The sequence below is a fragment of the Juglans microcarpa x Juglans regia genome, chromosome 6D (assembly GCF_004785595.1).
Source record: "Juglans microcarpa x Juglans regia isolate MS1-56 chromosome 6D, Jm3101_v1.0, whole genome shotgun sequence".
Classification (NCBI taxonomy): domain Eukaryota; kingdom Viridiplantae; phylum Streptophyta; class Magnoliopsida; order Fagales; family Juglandaceae; genus Juglans; species Juglans microcarpa x Juglans regia.
This window is the reverse complement of record NC_054604.1, coordinates 7,465,594-7,485,670: the sequence shown is the minus strand read 5'-3', so window position 1 is coordinate 7,485,670 and position 20,077 is coordinate 7,465,594. Positions and strand designations below refer to the sequence as shown.

The window sequence follows — 20,077 nt, the reverse complement described above, 5'->3', positions numbered from 1 at the left end:
AATCAAACTATCTCATTTTATTTTATCTCATATAATCATTGCAATTTTTTCAAACTCTCACACAAAATATAATAAACAATTCAAAATTTTCAAATTCCAAAATAAAAATAATATTAAAAATTTATATTATAATAATATTTTATTCAACTTTCAACAAAATATCTCATCTCATCTAAACTGTATAACCAAACGAGGCATTAATGTATGAGTTATTGAATATCATGAAAGATTTGATTGTGTCTCTCCAAACACCAATTGGTTTTAGGTGGATTGGCAAGTCATAGTCCATAATACTCTTATTGTGAAGTTATTAGAACGTGACTTTCTTTAATTATTAGCTTTAATGAATTATTTACAGATGAAAAAAGGCAAAATGTTCTAGATAAAAGAAGATTTGGCATATATATATATATACTAACCTTAAAATTCTACTCTCTCTTGAATTCATAATCATTTAATGCAAAAATGGATGACATGACCTAATAAGAGCAAAGCTACTGTTTAAAACATTATAGACAATAGAAATAATACAAAATGTTATAGATGAAGTGGAAGTGTTGTTGACCTTCAAAATTTCATAAACTTTCAAATTATGTTAATTGTATGATCATTTAACACATGAATAGATGATGTGGCTCAACAAGAGCAAACTCTCAAAAATCATGAATGCCATAGTCTCTCTAATTCCTTGAAATAATAGGAATAATCAATATTGCTCATGTTCTAATATAACATGTGATGGGAATTTTATGGCCAATTTGATTTGTAATTCAGTTTGCTTGTTGATCACGTAAACATAAGTTATCTATTTTTTAGACCCAATTTAAGTCGTTCCTAAAGCCAATCCAACTGCTCATTTATTAAGGACTCAACAGATGGCAAGTTTCTCAATAGGGCCAAACAGACCTTTTTTCTTGTTCCCCAAAGGCCTACAACATATGAAGATTCTCAAGTGAGGGATGGTTGGTACATAAAGTTAATTTTACAGCATTTACTATTGTTCGTATGTATTTTCAGACGAAGATTAAATGTTCAATAAATATTTTAAAATCTAGTTAACGTGTTTATCTCTCTCCTGTCTCGTTTATTTTTTTTAGATGAGAAGAGATGAGATGAGTTGAAATTAAAATTAAAAGTTAAATAAAATATTGTTAGAATATATTTTTTAATCTTATTTTTGTTTTGAGATTTGAAAAAGTTGAATTGTTTATTTTATTTTATGTAGGAATTTAAAAAAATTGTAATAATTAGATGAAATGAAATGAGATAAGTTGAAAGAAGTTGTGAAAACAAACGAGACCACATTACGGCCTCAAATTCCTATATCTTACATCCCTATTATGAGTCCTAGTTGCTAAACAATTCTGGTTATACTGGTCACACCCAAGAGCAAACAAAATAAAACCATAGGAGAATAGGATTTTTACCAAAATTTTCCCCTTAATAAATGGCATTGTCAGTTTAGATGCAATCATCAAATTAAAGCCATCAAACAGTAGTAGTTTATTTCATGCCGAAGGACCCAATACAGTGAGTCTTTTGAATGAGGATATGTGAGTCATTTGACAAAAACGTTGTGGCGTGTTCCCCTTGTATCCGATTTGGTTTGCATGTGTAAAATGGAAGGGTGGATGCAAATGGTTCCCTTATCCACTCTCCCTTCCACAACACGAAATTCTAAAATAGCAACCAAAACTCCCACTTTTCACCGTTCTACGTACCTCTCATTCAAAACATGGCTGAAGCTGTCATGGGCTTTACCATTATCAGACCACATGTTCATTGCTCTGTCCAAACAACAAGATTGGAAACAATTCCATGTTCGAGACTGGTAAAATCTTGTCTCCATTTCCATGATTTCATAATAGGAATCATGTTCTAAGTTTTCGAAAGATGGGAACTGAGCATGTGTCATGCTTTTGCAGCTTAGACAGTGTTCAAGCTCTGGACTTTTCAATGGGTGGCAGCAGGTAAGTCTTTTTGGATTAATTTTTTTTTTTTTTCTGTTTTTTCAATCGTACATGACACTCTCTTGCCTTAATGGACGTTGTTATATGATATAAGAAGTGAGATTTTCTTCTCTTAAAAGTCATTTTGGATAAGCTGTTAATTTCTTTTATGGTTGTTTTTGGATAAACTGTAAAGCGTAGCCAATTGCATGTTTGGTTGCTGAGAACAATGAGGAAAGAGAAAAAGAATCTGTTGTCTGTATCTGTACAGCATCATATCGTGCCCCTTATATCTTTTTAATGCAATAGTTTGAAGGCCGGAAGAGCAGAAGATCCTCTTTATGTAAAGCAAATGCTCTCCCTGATTGGCCTCTGATGGCAGTTCTAGTTGAGCATGTGGAAGGCCAAAGAGATTTTGTAACCTTCAAATCTGTTGTGCATCTCAGCGATCAAGCCATTAAGAACGTCTGTAAGTGTTTCATTTATTCCCTTTCTCATGAAGCTGAGAATTAGAATCTTATAAAAATTGAATATGTTCCTCTCTTGTTTTGGCTTTCCACTTTACTGTTGTAGATGCTTTCTACATGATTTTCACTTGTTGGGGATGCTTCTTCTTTGGTTCCATGAAGGTAAGCTGTCTCATCCACTCCTTTATTTTCTTTGGGTACATCATTGAAACTTTGTTTTAGTTAAAGGTATAGCATTTATAACATAGTTTTGCGTGTCTAGGATGCTTTCTATGATTCAGAACAATACAGGAAAGATGGAGGAGATGGTACTGGAAATTGGCTATATGAGAAGGTAATGTTCTTGCTCAACTCATCATTGGATTAATGGAAGTTGGAATATGCAGGTTGAATTCACCTTTTAAACAATTAAGAACAACTTTCCACCATGCAGATATGGTTCTCTCTTAACCTGCTCTCTTTTCTGCAACTTGTCGTCTTTAAAAATTATTTCTCTAATTCGTTTCCTAACTTGAGGAAATTAACTCAGAAATTCTCAATTGCAAAAATTCTTGACAGTTTTTAATTTGAACTATGGACCATGACCAACTTTCTAATGTATGTTGGTCATCCAATTTCAAAAGTTCCCATCTGGAAATATAGGCAGCCACTCCCTTATTTACAGTCAGGCTACTCGATCCGGTTGTCCTATTTGCAAGTCGGTGTGGAAGACATATCTTCTACTCTACTAAGAAAACAAAATTTGATTTGCAATAGAAGCTTAAAATTAAATTCTCTTGCAAATCAAATACTACCATGTTAATTTTGTGGCCACCTGAGTCCAAGGATTGAAAATTATGACTGATATCTATGACAATGCAGCAAGAAGACATTGAAGAAACTGCAAGAGCTGAGTTGTGGCGTGAGGAGCTGATAGAGGAGATTGAACAGAAGGTCGGAGGGCTGCGAGAGTTGGAAGAAGCTGTTAAGAAATGATGAGCTTGTAAAAGTGATTTTCTGTGTTTATCAATTTAATTCAACTCACTAAACCATGCTGAAGGCATTATTGTATATACTTTTCAGCCTCTATGATGCTTTTATATGTCATTGATAAAGAGCATGCACCACATGTATTAGCTAAAAAGGTAATAAACCATCTTGAGGTGGTTGATTTCTTTATCAACTCAGTGCCTCAAAAACTGTGTCAAAATTATGACTGATATCTATGATAAACCATTTGGGATGATCTGTCAAAGGAGCTTTTGTGACCAGAGGTTTTGAGTTTTTTTTTTTTGATATACAGAGGTTTTGAGTTTGATGTTTAAGCAAAACTATCTCTTTACCATTATAAGGCTACTATCTTAATTCTTCACCAGACCATCGGTGAGACGGTACTCTTGAGTATGATTAGATCAGGATGATAAAGTAAGCCTTGTAATAGGGTGTGGCATTACACCGTGTTATCTCAGTTACCATAATTATCATCAACATTGTACAAAGGCCTAAAGCTCACATAACTGAGTTGTGGCGTGTGGAGCAATAACTGATATCTATGATATATATGAGTGTAACCGGTGCGGTTTTGGACAAATTTTGGGACGGAACTGGTATACATTGGTTTTGTATTTTCAAGAGCAGATATTGTATCGATTACCATCCTAAATCAGTACTTTCGATTTTTCCGGTTCCTGTTCAATTCGGTCCGGTTTTCCGGTTTTAGTATTAGTATTACTAATGTATTTATCAAAAGAAATATGTTGAGAATTTATTAGGCCATAAAATGTAATTAATATATATACTTTATATTTAAAACATATAATCAAACAAATGTTCATGTTTAAGATTTAAATTTTATTTTATAAATTATAATATAATATTATTTCATATATAATTATATATATTATATAAATTTATAAAAAATATTATATATAATATTAAAAATTAATTAATATATATATATACGAATCGGTTCAGTGCCAGAAAACCTAAAATCGGAACCAGATTGGTTTTGACCTGTTTTTAAAATGGAAAAAGGGTCCCGGACCGAACTGGTCCAAAATTGGACTGAACCAATCTATTCAGGCCAGTTCTCCGATTTATTTTTACAGCCCTAAATTGATATAGCTTACTCTTTTAGCAACTTATATGGTTAGTTGTGAGCAGGATGATCGGCTGCAACCACCTCGAGACCTATGGCATAAAAGCGGCTTCATTTGGATAGTGAAAGTATTTCATCTCATCATTACAATTTTTTTAAATTTTTACACAAAATATAATAAATAATTAAACTTTTTCAATTCCTAAAACAATAATAATATTCAAAAATAATATTTTAACAATATTTTATTCAACTTTTAATTTTTATCTCAACTCATTTCATCTCAACTCATTATCCAAATGACACCTAAATAGAAAGATACTGCCTGACTCATTGAAAGAAATGAACTAAAGTACTAGTAATAAATGCAGTGTATTTTATCACTGTTAATCTACATAAAATTGATTTATACAAGAAACAATTAAATCCTAAAATTCTTAATCCTAGAAAGATTGAAACAGACCGTCGAAGAGAATCCCCGAGAGAGTGAGGAGCAACTCAGAGAAGGGCCTCCTGGTCATGATGAGATTTGAGGGACAACCTAAAGAAAGGCCTTGTGATCATGAGACACCAATGCCATGAGCAAACTAACTAAAGGTTAAAGAAATATCACGAGCTAAGGCCTCTTCTCATTAAAGTTAATTCACTTCAGAATCGAAAAAAATGGATTAGTCCCTAATGATCCTGATAAATTCACTTCAGATCACATGTGTATCTTCAATACTAATTTCCACGTTGTATTGATATAGTGAGGTTCAGTTATCCTTCTAGTCTTTTTGATTCTTTGGTATAATGAATAACACATTCCTCTAGGCTAGCAGAGCATCCATCCATGGTTTTCATTCGATGTTAATGATGATTGTCTGGATCAGCAATAAACTGGGCTCCATTTAGGAATCTGTTAGATGACCTATTTTATTAAACACTAATCATAAGTGGAAGTTCCTATATTTCATTTAATTAACCTTTACCATGCCTTTATTATAGCCTATAGGGTTCGACTGAATGATATTTCATTGGTAATGATGCAAGTGATCAAATATTTATTGATCATCCTGTTCACTTTACTTATCAAAAGAAAAAAAAATGATCATCTTGTTAGTGTTCCTGTCTCTTTTGCTAATTGCTAATTACTGGTCTCTGGTGTCCACTGTCAAGGTAGCTAAGTCTGCCTTCCTGTTCCTTATAATTTTGTGTTCTCTCTTGCAGCAACCAGATTTGACTCTCATGAGTCACATTAAGCTTTATTTAAATGACAACGATGATAGCTGAAAGAAAAATTGCTGTGCACCATCCCATTTGAAGATTTGGCTGTACAGCTTTAGGTGTTGTAGTCCGTAAGACAGGAGTAAATTTTTTTTTTTTTTTCTCTGAACATACTTGTAACATGGATAGCTGCTGATATTAGATTTCAATCACCCAAAAAACAAATAAAGTTTGTAGGAAATGAAAGCAATTACACTAGGAATTCCTCAATTTCTTGCTTCAGAAATGAAAAGCTAACTGCTAAGTGGTAGACGTAATCTGCATGGTGAAATCATATTGGATTCAATCTAGTTCCCCTGTACATGGATCTTGTTCACACTGATGCCACATCTAACTGAAAACCGTGCCCCCACCCCCCACCCCACGGAAAACTGGTTTTCATGTCATCTCTTGGGAGGACTTAGTAGCCCCCTAGTGTCTGGATAATGGTGTTGTGCCATGGATCTGAAAGGTGCTGCAAGAGATTGTCAAATGGTCCTTTTCCAGTAATATTGTGCTGAACCACAAATCCCAAAAATGCCAACATTGCCAATCTCCCTGCATACATGCAATAAAGAGAGATTAGAATTTAGAAGACAAATTTGAGAAATACAGTACTTCATCCTAGATATCCAGTCACACCTGGTATATGGCACATTTTAAGTAGCTCAATGACAAAATCGATGATGAAAAGTAGTATTAATCTACAATTAAACATCAATTTACCATTTGCAATCTCCTTCTCCTTGGCCTCAAGAGTAGGTGCAAAGTTAAGTGGGTTGAAAATTCCGCCAGGGTATCCCAGCTCATGGGGGGGCAGACTGTATTGCTTAAAGATGGGGTCCTGGTTGACACTTCCTGGGTTCTTTATGTCTTGCCACCTTCTGATCTCAACGTAATGGAACAAAATGAACTCGATCACGAACAGGGTCGATGAGGATGCAAAGTATTCAGCTTTCCCAGCATCATACCACTTTGGGACATCAAGAATCCCAATCTTTGTGAAAACCTCTGGAAGTAGCATTCCTGCAACACCCAACATAGCCCAACGACCATTGACAAGCTCTGCTTGAACGTACCATCTCAGGTTTTCAGGATCCTCAGCAAGTCCAAGAGGATCAAACCCGTTGTCACCAGGAAGACTGGAAATTTCAAAAGCACTCAAGTTTCTTACTTTTGACATGTTTTAAAGGGCTAGTACTTAAAAGATTTTCTTGAGGGTAGATTCATGAATACGTACCTGCCATTAAGGTATCCCGGTGAGGCCAACCCCGGCAACCATTCACCTTTCTTAGCCTCAACTTTGAGAGAACCTGCGGAAGATGAGGAGTTTGCCATTGGTCTAATGGCCAATTCTCTGTGCAATTTACCAGAAGATCCAGTAAGGAACCTGGATTTCGAGGCACATGGCCGGAAGACCGAGGCCGAGGCTTGTGTTGTGACCGTGGCCATGTTTTCCGACCTTAAACAGTGGGGGAAAGTGGGTCTCAAGGGAGGAAAGTGGTGGTGGTAGTGATGGTAGAATATAAACTGGAAGGTTATGTTTTATCCATGCTTTGTTTTTCCATTTCAAGGGTATGCTTGTGGCTCCAGTTCATTGTTTGAAGTTGACGGTTGGTTTGGTTGATTTTTAGGATCCGACGGCTGAGATGTGTTTATGAGTTATGGATTGGCCAATGGGGATCCATTGTACCTTATCCTTTTATCTTGGTGCCATATCCACAGATCTATTTCTTTGATGTGGTTGGTTGAAAATGACGCTGTGTGGGGTCCTTTTTCTTGCCACCAAACAAGATTTTTAGTGTCATATCACCCAATCACTGCATGCCAAGTGGCTTCATCATCACATCTATCTTAGCTGAAGATTCATAATTTCATTCATATATTTGAGTCACTCTTGACCTTTGCCCTGTGGTCTTGCCAACTCCCATGTACACAAGAGGCTGCCTTTTCACATGTAGCAATCGAAATTGCTGTATCAGATCCCTATCACCACCATTCCATCTTTTAATGCAAGAAATCTTTGATAGTTCTCCTGCAACCATGAGAAGTACTATGTTTGCACAAAAATATTGTACAAGGAAGTTAACACACTGATATTTGATTATTCGTGTTTTGTTTCAAACTTCATCTTGCAATTTTCAAAAGACTCATGATTTGGTAATTCGTTTTTCCATAAGAGCACTCTCATTAGATTATGCAAATGCAAATCTAATGAGATATTTAGCTAATAGAGTCTCAAAATGTGTTGTAAATATAAAAGGGGATGACTTTTTATTACAGTAAGTTAGTGTTGTGGGTCAAATTTGATAGTTGCTGTAGCATGACTAAAATGAATAAAAAAATATTTTCTTCCTTACTTCCTACCATAATTTGGTTGCAGCAGTTTTTTTAAGGCTATAATATTATTACTAATTAACATATAATCGGTAGAATGGTAAACTGCAATAAAATACAATAAATTTAAAATTTATAAAAATAAATTAATATTATTTTATTATTATATAAAAAATATATATATAGATAATCTAATGTGAGGATTGGATGTGAATGTAATAGACAAAGACAAATTCATATCATATTAGTTAAAACATGAGTTTGAGTTTAGCAATTCCAAAGAGAGTGGCATTAGAACATTCTCATTCGGTTCTCTAAATTTTAGCTAAAAAGGACACTCCCTATAATTTTATCCTAAATTTTACTCATCTTAAAAAAACCTTATACATCTCATTCAACATCTTTTCTATATTCTATTAAAATATTATTCTTCTATTCTTTTTTATTATTATTTTTTTCTCTCACTTTCATTTACAAACTTAACTACTCAATAATTTTCCTTATGTTTTGAACTATTACTCTAGTGAATATTTAAATTATTTTTTTGCGGGTATGATAATATTTTTAAAATTAATTTTTTTATATTTTAATAATTATTTAAATTATTTTTAAAATTATTATTTAAAACTATAATAAATATGAGTATGAGAGAAAATGTAAATAATTGAAAGAATAATTTATTTTATTTATTAGAATAATAAATTGATAAAAGATAATTTAGGAGATGAATAGTGATTCCCTATATTGGGAAAATTACTGTTCATCTCCTAAATCAAAACTCTAAAATAGGAAATAAGATGGGAGGGAGTTTTTCACTAAATTTTTTGAGGAATACTACATATAGTCGTAGAATGCGCAAGCGCCGTACAGTCGCTTTGAAAAAGAGTGAGGTCTGCTATTAAAAAATTAATTTATTTTTATGTAGATCTCGTATTTATTTATTTTTTTTAAAATTATTGTATGATACTTATACATTCACGACTGCACGGCGCTTATATAACTTCGACCGGATCTCCTTATCCAACTTGAAACCCAAAACCCCACCTACTCCAAAAAAGGGCCTGTGGACATCGAATGTAGCATGTCCATCAATTTTTCAGACAATCCTCGAAAACCCATAATTTGGATTAGACTGCCAAGTTACACAGGCCCAAGATTCACGGTAGTACTGCTAGACCTTGTGAAATGAATGCCCCCTATTGAGAGAGCAGAGCCATATTAGAAGAGCTTGAGCAAATGGGTGCACTACAGCCCTGAAATCATACTTCTACTTGGATCCCACTTGTGTCGATCGTCGCATGTCTCATATGTTTAAGGTACTTGGTTCCTTGCTGCTCAGATGAATCTAATTACACATTTTATTCGCAGAGATTTGTATTGCTGGATGCAACAGTCTACGATTAAAAAGCTGACTGATTTTATTTCATAATTCTCAAAAGACAACTTCAACAGAAGCCGATTACAGTTGCTTCATACACAAGACAGAAGTGCTTCTCAAATGCAGCACAACAAATGAACCAGACCAAGACCAACCCTACTAGAAAGTGGCGGGTGAAAATTAATGCCTGCCCACCACTGCCCTATTTCTGTCTGCTTTTCCAAAAGAGAGAGGAGCAGATTTACACATAATTCAATCTAAAATGGTAATTAGGGCCACCTCAAAATAACCCTCTGTATCCAAAAACTAAATACACCATTAACGAGTACTCTGACATATATATCTGTCATTCTTCTTCTGTACTGCCACAACAGTACTAATACTAAAATGGTCTTTCTGAAGTTTTGTTATGGGAATTGCAAGCCATTAAAGGTCTGGCCAAAGGACCAGCCAGCAGGAGCAACATTGTTAGAAACGACAGTGCGCCCATCACTTGTAATGACCTTGAAGGAGAGGCTTTGTCCATTCAGATAAGCATTGTTTTGCCAGTTTTGACCCCAGTTCCTAGACATTGATTGCCAACCTGTTCTCGAACCTTTGATAGAAACAGCATGCACATCTCCAGCACCTCCAACGTTGGTGATCAAGACCAGGTTGAAGTAAGAATGGCCATTAATGGTGAATCTGATACCTCCTCTCTTTCGGCATGGGACCCTATATTATCACAGATAAAAAATATTCAAAGCCTTGGCTTTTTAGGGAGGAAAGGTAAAGAGATGTACACTATAGTCCAAATCCGAGTAGATAAAAAAGAAAGATGCTTCGTCTTACACGGAAGATATGCCCAAAAAAGTCAGATGCATATTCTATTGAACAAACTGCTCAGGAAAAAAAATAATAATAATGGAAACCCAACAAATTAGTTGTAATTAAAATAATGATTTCTTGGGTCACTCCAAATTCGAAGACACGGAAAGTTGACAAGAAGTCAAGTACAGTAAGTGGATCCTGGAAATGCTTCGGTATAAGCGTTATAAGCGCAGAAGAGCTGTGCGCGCAGCAGATGATTAGCTGGTTTTCACAGTATTCTTTTCTTCTGGCATGGGATGGCATGCACCAAAATTAAAGACGACCAAATTTATAAACCGCGTACCTTCTGTAAGCCACAGGAACAATGCCAGCTCTGTACTGAGCAATCTGTTGGAAGACAGGCTGAGAGAGATCAAAATGTTGCTGTGGAGGGTTGCACCACCCGCCTGCATTGTTAGGGAGTGCATTGTTGGGTGGGCAGAAGTTGGTGGCAGTGACCACAACAGAGCGGGGCAGGCACCACCTTGGTTCATTCACACACTTAATCTGAAAACACGCTCCACAGCTCAATCCATTGTTGAATAAAGCTGTGCTCAGAGCTGCCGTGTTGGTCCCATATCCCTGGCTGTATAGGTTTCCATACCCACAAGCTCCTCCTGCACAAGGGTCAATTATAGGAATGAACTGCCTGGGAAGGATGATCGATGCATGAAATAAGGATAAAAATTTAGTAACTTCTTACCCATTGTACCAGAGGCATCACCGCCTCCATAGAAAGTGGCATGGGCAACAGCCCAACCTCCATTAAACCCATTAACAGATGAGGCAAAAGAAAGAAACCCCACCAGAAGAAGTCCAAGAAATGCCATTTTTTTCCCTGCAGTGAGTGGTGATATCAGTTCAGTACCATTTCGAAACAATTCAAAGGAAAAGAAAAGGTCACATGCAGCAGCACAAACCTTTTGATGAACTGAGAGAGAGAAAGAGGGTTCTGATCAGTATACTATACTAATGAGGAAATGGGGGGGATAAATAGATGCTGGGAGGGAGGATCAAGCAACAGGGGCTACCTCGGGCAACGTCATTTACAACTGACTCTATTTGAGGTGTGGGGACCTAAAACCGCCAAGTGCAATTGGTTCTTGTCCGTAGGGAACAAAGGACACTTTCGTTGAAACCACGTGGTTTTCAGCTTTCCTGTGTGTGAATGATGCGCAAAAGTCGCTCTTAGATCCGAAGATTCAACTCGGGTTAAAGAACACCATGTTTTTCTTTTGTCATTTTCCCCTCTATAGATTAAACTTTCGGCGCCTATTTGCATGCGAGTATAGTTCCTTTTTATCCTCAATATGTATAATTCCAGATAGGCAACAGATCAGAGACTGTTTTGTGCAGAGAACACAGTTTTTGAAGTAACTTGATCAAAAGGGAAATGGTGCTGATCTGATATATTTGACAGAAATTTTTCAAAGGCATCCTGTAGATAGAAGGGAATTTTCCGTCAATATATTGCTTGTTTCCAAAGTACTCTTCAAGTCAAGGAATCTTCAATCTTGCTTACAATTCATGAATGCCAGCCAAAATCACCAGAAATTGCCCATTATTCATAGAATATAGACGTACATGCAGTAAAAACTTAATTCCTTGCAACACTCCAACTACTACCACTAGTCTAAAATGGCGGCATCGATCAAACCAGAAACAGCATTAATTGACATTAGGGTTACATATTTTTAATATATTTGATCATCAAAAATGTCTCACGTTCTTGTCACCAAATGCATATGACCTGAAAGCATAACACTCAAACTTCTAAAATAAAAGTTTTGAGTTCGACCCCTTCGACTCAAAAAAAAAAAAAATGTTAGTAACATGCTGCAATTAATTCTCAATCTAAATTCACTTTCATGTTGTGAAAGAGTTTTGTTAGCAAATGGCAACAATATCTTCCTTTCTTTTTTTCTTTTACAAAGTAATGAACTTATTTAATTTTATCAGAGTAATATTAGATATAATCTTATTATTTACGAGTTTCGCAGACTTTAACTAAAAAAAAAAAAACACGCGCTATAATTTATTTATTTTTTTAAAAAAATACACAAACTTATCCATTTTAAAAGTATATAAATTATTTTTCTTTTAACAATATATACGTTAGAAGAGAGAGATGCCCATTCCATTCGCACATGGATGATCATGTGTTAGGTGATGTATTTTATTTTATTTTTTTGACAAATGTTAGGAGATGTATAATAAACAGGCTGTGTTGCATTGGGACGATAAGAAAACAGCTCAATCTCATTTATTGCGAATTGTCTTTTTTAGAAGGAAAGCAAGAGGAATTTGCAGGTACGGAATTCATATGGGATAGTTGCACTTTTCCGTAAGGCATTTCCGCGACTCGATCGATGAGAATTGAGAAGACAATACACGCGTCAAGTGGAATTAATTTATAATATTTAAGACTAAAATTCACGTTATTTATATATAAATAGCTTTTAATTCTTTTAGTTTGAGTTTATTTCTTTTTCACATTATAAAAATTATTTAACGCATAAAATATTTATGAGAGACTTCGATCAAAAAGTGGATAAACAGCAAAAAAAAAAAAAAAAATGTAAACATAGGTTTTACGCAAATATTCAATAAAATATTATATAGAGTGGTGATAGAGTAAGTTAGTAACAATTTGTCTGTAATTTATTCACAACCTGTTAACAAAATATTATTTTTCCAAAATTTAATTATGTCGTCAAGATAAATTCTTAAAATTATTATTTTATTTACTAATTATGTTAAAATTGTTGTATTTAATGAAAAAATAAGGCTCGGTTTGGATACACAATTCAGAGATATTTTAAATAATAGTAAAATTCTTTTAGTCAAGATGAGATTAGATAAGATAGTTTGTTAAAAAATATAAGTTTGGATAATGAGATGAGATATGATAGTTTTGACTTTTTCAGATTTGATAAAAGAAAATACTAAAACCACAATTGGAATCCTGACTTTTTTTTTTTTTTTTTACGTAATGATTAAGTAAGTATTTTTTTATTAATGTTGTGAGTTTTAAAAAAAATATTTAAAAATGATAAAAAAATGCATGAAAAAAAGAAAAAAAAAAGCAAAAAAAAAAAAAAAGAAAAAAAAAAGGAAACACACTGGGCGAGATCCTAGTCGAGATCCCCATGTGTGGGTGTAGAATCACTCTTTGATAAAGAGGTGTGTCCCACCAATGATTGAGTAATAGTTGTGAATATAATAATAAAAAATAACATTTATGAGTAATTAAAAACTCTATCATAAATAAGTTTTCCAAAATATATTGGGAAGTTGTTGGCCAAAAGTACTCTATAATTCTAAAAAATAATTTCTCTTTTTTAAAATATATTATTCTTAAAGATATTATTATTCTAAAAAATAATTTAAATCCCAAAATATATTGGGAAGTTGTTGGCCGAAATTTATAATTTCTCTTTTTTAAAAGATATTTTTATCTATTTATTTTTCTATATATAAGAGATTCATCATTTTTATTCTAATTATAAATTATAATAATTTTGATTATTGTAATAAATAAGTATATGAATTATGTTGTAGATTTTTTTAAATAATTTATTAATTTCGAATTTCTAATAAAACCCCAAAATGTACTTTTATTCAATACTCGCGAAATTATCAATTTTTTTTGTGAAAATATATTATTCTAATAATGACTTATTGATTATTCTATTTTAATCACAAATGAACTTTTTTTACTGTATGTGATACTTTTACTGTTTATGTCAGAAAATAATGAGATAGGTTTGAAAATTTAGAGATGAAATAGAGATGTGAAATTAACCGTTTGGATAGATAAAACTATCTTATCTGTACAGACCATCTGGCAAACCAAACCAGGCCTAAGTTATTAGAGGTAACCTAGCCCTCCTTTAAACGCAAAAGTTCGAGAATAAACTTACATCATGCTTTTATTCATAGGTCATGCCACTTAAATAATACATATAGCTTCCCTACAATTTAAAATTACAAAAAAAACAAATTAAAATTATATAAATACATTTTATATCCTAGAATTAATTAAATACTATCTAGATTTAAAATTTACAAAAATGTCATTCAAGCACAAGAAAATTACAAAAACAGTTCGAAACGAAATAGGGACTAGAATGGCTGGAATTTGACCGGAACGGACCAAAACGGGCAGGAATTTGAAACGAATCGAGGAGGTATAGTGTACCGATTACAACATCGAAGTAGTCGGAATGGAACGGAATTTAAAACTATGATTCATTACTTTTTTACTACTATTTACAACCCTTCTCAACACTTCTCATCACCCAAACATATCAGGTTACGTTTGGGAAGACAATTATTTTTAGATATTTTTAAATAATTTCACTACTTTTCACAAATACTATAAGATATTCTTAGTATCCCATATTATGAGATATTGTCTCTCTCATTCTCTCTTTTCTTTCGTTATTTATTTATTTTTATTTTCACTATATATAGCATCTCAATATCTTATACTTTGCAATTTGCTCGAATGAGACAAACATTAATCTCAAAGAAAATTATCCTAAAAATAAAAAATAAAAAGCAAAAAAGAGAGGGTAGGGGTTTAACAAAGAAGAAATTATCCCTTTTGGTTAAGATCAGTAATTAGTAATCAGTAATTACCCGATACAGGTTGAATATTTGAGTGTTTACGCGCACCCAAAAAATTAATTAGAGAAATGACTTCAATAACCAGTAATTATTTGATATACGTAGATATTTTAGGACTCTGCTGTGGCCTATATCCTTTAATGTTTATAGTTGTTTATACATGACAATATTGAGTGGTCTTGAGAGAGAGATCCAGAGTAGGTTGAACCAATGATCACTATTTTCTTTTTTTTTGTTACCTCAATAATCTCTACGTTAGTCTTTATGAATTAGAAAAATTTTATTTACAAGCTCGAATAGAGAACATACTCTTCACAATAGGGGTGATACCCGCCCCCTACGGGGCGGGCCACCCCTCCCCCGCCCCCCGCCCCCGCATATGCGGGGGAGGGGAATTTCTCCCCGGACCCCGCCCCCGCATGGCGGGGGCGGGGTCCCCCGTCCGTTGGGCCGGGGTGCGGGGGTGGACCCCCACCCGTCCGCACCCCCCGCCCCCATACTGGGCCTTTGGCCCAGTACATTTTTCTGGGCCCTAATTGGCCCAGAATCGGTTTTTAGGCCACTTTGGGCCCAGAATTCGTTTTTGGGCCATTTGAGCCCATTATTTAGATTAAAAAGTATATATATTTAAAAACAGGAAAAAAAATATATATATAAGGGATATATAGAATCATACATTGAACTATTACGTTATTAACTAATTAAGTAGTAATCATCACTAAGGCAGTAAGGCACTATGCTAAAATATTTTGTTCACAATTATACAAATTAAGAGAACTAATAAACTATTACACTATTACAAACTCCTCTAAAAGAAATAAATATTACAAATTATACAATTAACTATTGTAGCAACATTACAATTAATGTTAAATGAATAAAATCATAATTTTTCAATTTGATCAATTTGATTTTGGGGTGGAGCCGTAGCGGTGAGTTCACTGAGTGGTGAGTTATGTCGATTGCTGTGAGACTGAAAATCAAGATCATAAAAGTCAATAAGTTATAAAACCTGAAATATTAATAAGTTAAAAATAAAACAAATTAGAATTAAAAAGTTATAAAGATGAAACAAAATTTTAAATGCAAAAAACAATTATGGAAGAAATTGTGCAAACCATGACAATGGTGGGTCCAATACAAAGTCATACTGCATCGGAGGTAGCCGTAGACGTCGTCTCATGTATCACTATAAGTATTAAATTTGAAATCAAATTAATGAATACCAATTAAATGAAAATAAATAAATTAAAATAAGAAATTATAAAATGAAATTAAAATAAATACCAGATCCAAACTGATCATCACTATCCTCCTCGACGTCGGCCTTCTCATACTCAAGAACATCCGGAACATGAATTGGAGTTCCCTTGATCCAATTCTGCGTGCAAATCAAAGCCTCCACAGTGGCAGGAGCTAATGAACTCCGAAATGAATCTAATACACGTCCTCCCGTGCTAAAGGCCGACTCTGAGGCTACTGTGCTAACAGGGATGGCCAAAAGTGTGCGGGCTATCTCTCCAAGGATGGGATACTTCACGGCATTCACCTTCCACCAACTTAATATATCAAAATCTCGGGAAAATGGTAGAATCTCTGCTGTTAAGTATCTGTCTATCTCTGGCTGAGCCTCTATAGAACTCCGAAGGAAGGGGGTCTGCTCATACCTCTCACCCCACTCCAATCTACGTCTTTTCCCAACCTCGACTTCAGGAAACTGTGAGCTTGAGGCTGAGGGGGTAGGTGTAGGTGCCGCAATATTACCACCCCGCAGGGTGGAAAACTCATCAAATAATCTAGTAAGGGTTTCCCGAACCCTTGCTGCAATAAGCTCTGCCCATACTTGCCCGTACGCAAGGCCCAATCCAAATATCATGCCATCCAACTTATACCTCGGGTCAAAGACGACAGCTACATATAACAAAATATTAGCCTTCGTTAAATCTCCCCAATACTTGTCGTACTTTGTCCTCATAATCAATGACATCTCCCGCATTCTAATGTGACCACCCGCGACCATGTCATCTAATTCTTTTTTTACCCTACATATTTGCTGACATACAATATTGGATGTAGGGTACAAAGTTCCAGATAGCCTCATGGTGACATCGTAAAAAAGCCTCAAAAACTCTACAAAATTAGTTACAATTTCCCAATCATCCTCTACGGGTTTCCCCAATCCCCCGTGATCATCAAAATATTTAACATATTGGATGTCTTCGTCACCCAATAATGTAAATGCCAGCTTATATTCTTGGGCCGCCTCCAACATCAGAAATGTTGAGTTCCATCGTGTAGGCATATCAGTACAAAGGCCCCTCTTAGATGTTAGGCCCGCAGATCTCGCAGCAACCTTGAATTTGTCCAACCTCGAAGGAGAAGATCTCACCCATCTCACAGCAGTCCTAACCCGAGCAATCGAGTCATGAAGATCTCTCAAACCATCAGTGACAATCAGATTCAGAATATGTGCCGCACATCTCACATGCAGACACTCACCACCCATGAGTGTCTTATTTGCCTCTCTAAGATAGGTCTTTAGATGTCCCAATGCAACATCGTTAGACGAGGCATTATCGACTGTGACTGTAACCACTCGGGTCAACCCCCACTCCTTTATTGCGGCCTCCAAGGCCTTTCCAATTGTCTCACCCTTATGATCGGTGATTTTACAAAATTTTATAATTTTCTTTTGCAATGTCCAATGACAATCAATAAAATGCACAGTCAAAGACATATAATTAAAATTTTGGATCGATGTCCAAGTGTCAGTGGTGAGACAAACAAATTGATCCGCCAATTGACCCCTCAACTTCTCCTTTTCAATGTAATAATGTTTTTTTACATCCTTTGCCACCGTGTGGTGAGAAGGAATGTTAAACCTTGGTTCCAAGTAGCGAGAATACGCTTGGAACCCTTTCCCATCAACAATTTGAAAAGGTAGCTCGTCCATTATGACCATACGAGCTAGGTGTCTTCTACACTCATCGGGATCATACTTAGTATACCCCTTCAAAGTTGCACCCCCACTAGTCTCATCCGCCATTTTTTTAAGTCCAATTTCTAGCCTAGATTGGCTTTTGTCTTGTAATGATCTTAATATTGGACTTTTTTTGCATTGCTCTTCTAAGTGCACCTTTAATTGTGAGGTGTCATGTTTCCTATAGTGACATCCATAAATTTTTCCACAATAGTTACACTTGGCTTGGGGGTTACTTGAGTCACCACCCTCTAGTTTGGTGAAATGACTCCAAACTATTGAAGCAGGTTTCTTGTTGGGCTTGGGGGCGGGGCAAGGTGCCGTAGGGCTAGGGGTAGGGGTTTGACTAGGAGGGGTAGGTGTAGGTGTAGGGGTAGGGGTAGGGGTGCCCTCGGCCTGGAAAGGAGAGCTCGCACTAGAATCTGCTGGCATATCCATGAACTCAAGCAAACAACAAATCTGAAATTATAGAAAACATAGCAAATATATAATGAACATAAAAAAAATTAGAATAAAAAATTAGACCATATAATTCATCAAACAATTGTAAAAAATTTAAAGTCATAAATTTTAGGCATTAAAAAGACACATTAATTATTCAAGTTATAAAAAGACTTATAGTGGTTTTAGTTATTTATATATATATATATATATATATATATATATTTATAACTTGAAAGACTATAAGGCATAAGCATAGCAACTATATAAATTATAATGAACATAAAAAAAAAAAAAAAAGTAGAATAAAAAAAAGTACCACTTGACATTCATAATTTCATATATATATATATATATATATATATATATATATTTCATCTTAATTCATTATATTGAATTTCGAAATACCCTAGTGCATTCTTTTTTTTTTTTTTTTTGTTCAATTTGGTAGGGAACATCAAATTCTGTTTTTAAACCCCTAAATTAATTTTTTAAACCCCTAGTGCATAGCAATTTTAAAGATTAAACCCCTAAATTAATTTAGGGGTTTCAAAGATTAAAACCCCTAAATTAATTTAGGGTTTCGGATTGGGCTATTTAGGGTATTTCGAAACCCTAAATTAATTTAGGAGTTTCAAAGATTAAAACCCCTAAATTAATTTAGGGTTTCGGATTGGGCTATTTAGGGAATTTCCAAACCCTAAATTAATTTAGGGGTTTCAAAGATTAAAAACCCTAAATTAATTTAGGATATTTCGAAACCCTAAATTAATTTAGGGGTTTCAAAGATTAAAACCCCTAAATTAATATAGGGTTTCGGATTGGAGCCCTAGACACAATAATATTGAAATTCAGTGATTTACACACATTATATAATGCAAAAAAAAAAAAAAAAAATCACAGCACACAATTCACGGGTCACATTCAAAATTTCAAAGATCAAACCACATGCACAATCTAAACTCCACAGCACACAATTCACAAAATCCCATCCTCCATCTCCGATAAACCCCATCCTTCCTCCAATCTCCATTAAATATGTAAATAAAAAAAAAATTGATTTAAAAATTTGGGTTTCTTACCTTCGGAGATGAAGAGAGAGGAACCGGGTGCGAGTCGGAGTCGTGCGACGGGGATGGCGATGCAGATAGATGGATCGGGCGGCGGCTCACGGCTGCGAGAAGTAACTCAGAGAGAGAGAGAGGCGAGAGCGAGGCTGCGCCGCTGCGAGCGAGAGTGAGAGGTGAGAACTGAGATGAGAAGTAGGGGGGGCTGCGTAAGGGACCAAGGGTTTCGGTTTTAATTTTAAACCCAGGCATGAAACGACGTCGTTTCATGCCTGGGTTTTTTTTTTTTTTTTTTTTTTTTTTTTAAATATATGTAAATAACGTATAATATATAATATAATTATATATAATTATAATTATATATATAATAATATCCGCGGGCGGGGCGGGTTATATCCGGGGCGGGGGTCACCCCAGCCCGCCCCCGCCCCCGGATGTTGCCCCAGATGCGGGCGGGTGGCCCCGCCGCCCGCATCTGACGGGCGGGGTGATCCGCCCCGCCTAACGGAGGCGGGGCGGAAGCGGGTCGGGGCAGCGGGGGCGGGGCCCCGCTGCCCACCCCTACTTCACAACGTTGAGTTGAGATAATTTGTTTTATCGTTTGGATGTTTAATTCATCTCAACTCATTTCAACTTATCATTACAACTTTTTCAA

The 20,077-nt window shown here is 35.1% G+C and overlaps 3 protein-coding genes across 3 annotated transcripts; 1 reads left to right on the top strand and 2 right to left on the bottom strand.

The window, feature by feature from the left end:
- The first annotated feature begins 1,630 nt into the window (after positions 1-1,630).
- On the top strand, positions 1,631-3,574 carry LOC121234631 (photosynthetic NDH subunit of subcomplex B 4, chloroplastic). The gene is made up of 6 exons (XM_041130642.1): positions 1,631-1,831; positions 1,926-1,970; positions 2,259-2,418; positions 2,523-2,578; positions 2,679-2,750; positions 3,278-3,574. The coding sequence occupies exons 1-6, from the start codon at positions 1,736-1,738 to the stop codon at positions 3,389-3,391; spliced, it is 543 nt and encodes a 180-aa protein (XP_040986576.1). The 5' UTR covers positions 1,631-1,735; the 3' UTR covers positions 3,392-3,574.
- A 2,296-nt stretch (positions 3,575-5,870) lies between these two features.
- Positions 5,871-7,290, bottom strand: LOC121234629 (chlorophyll a-b binding protein P4, chloroplastic-like). The gene is made up of 3 exons (XM_041130640.1): positions 6,979-7,290; positions 6,465-6,880; positions 5,871-6,296 (listed from the first exon to the last, which is right to left on the bottom strand). Exons 1-3 carry the CDS (start codon positions 7,188-7,190, stop codon positions 6,160-6,162), a joined length of 765 nt encoding a protein of 254 aa, XP_040986574.1. The 5' UTR covers positions 7,191-7,290; the 3' UTR covers positions 5,871-6,159.
- Positions 7,291-9,470: 2,180 nt separating this feature from the next.
- On the bottom strand, positions 9,471-11,364 carry LOC121234630 (expansin-A1-like). Its single transcript, XM_041130641.1, has 4 exons — positions 11,223-11,364; positions 11,006-11,140; positions 10,607-10,919; positions 9,471-10,167 (listed from the first exon to the last, which is right to left on the bottom strand). The coding sequence occupies exons 2-4, from the start codon at positions 11,130-11,132 to the stop codon at positions 9,861-9,863; spliced, it is 747 nt and encodes a 248-aa protein (XP_040986575.1). The 5' UTR covers positions 11,133-11,140; positions 11,223-11,364; the 3' UTR covers positions 9,471-9,860.
- Positions 11,365-20,077: the final 8,713 nt, after the last annotated feature.

Bases quoted from the DNA above. Each gene is read 5' to 3' on its own strand.
- LOC121234631 (XM_041130642.1), top strand. From the start codon at position 1,736: ATGGCTGAAGCTGTCATGGGCTTTACCATTATCAGACCACATGTTCAT. The intron at 1,832-1,925 runs GTAAAATCTTGT...ATGCTTTTGCAG, and splicing joins CAATTCCATGTTCGAGACTG to CTTAGACAGTGTTCAAGCTC. The intron at 2,751-3,277 runs GTAATGTTCTTG...ATGACAATGCAG, and splicing joins GAAATTGGCTATATGAGAAG to CAAGAAGACATTGAAGAAAC.
- LOC121234629 (XM_041130640.1), bottom strand. From the start codon at position 7,190: ATGGCCACGGTCACAACACAAGCCTCGGCCTCGGTCTTCCGGCCATGT. The intron at 6,881-6,978 runs GTACGTATTCAT...TGAAATTTCCAG, and splicing joins CCGGGATACCTTAATGGCAG to TCTTCCTGGTGACAACGGGT. The intron at 6,297-6,464 runs GTAAATTGATGT...GCATGTATGCAG, and splicing joins GGAGAAGGAGATTGCAAATG to GGAGATTGGCAATGTTGGCA.
- LOC121234630 (XM_041130641.1), bottom strand. From the start codon at position 11,132: ATGGCATTTCTTGGACTTCTTCTGGTGGGGTTTCTTTCTTTTGCCTCA. The intron at 10,920-11,005 runs GTAAGAAGTTAC...ACCCTTGTGCAG, and splicing joins TGATGCCTCTGGTACAATGG to GAGGAGCTTGTGGGTATGGA. The intron at 10,168-10,606 runs GTACGCGGTTTA...GTGATAATATAG, and splicing joins GTTCCTGTGGCTTACAGAAG to GGTCCCATGCCGAAAGAGAG.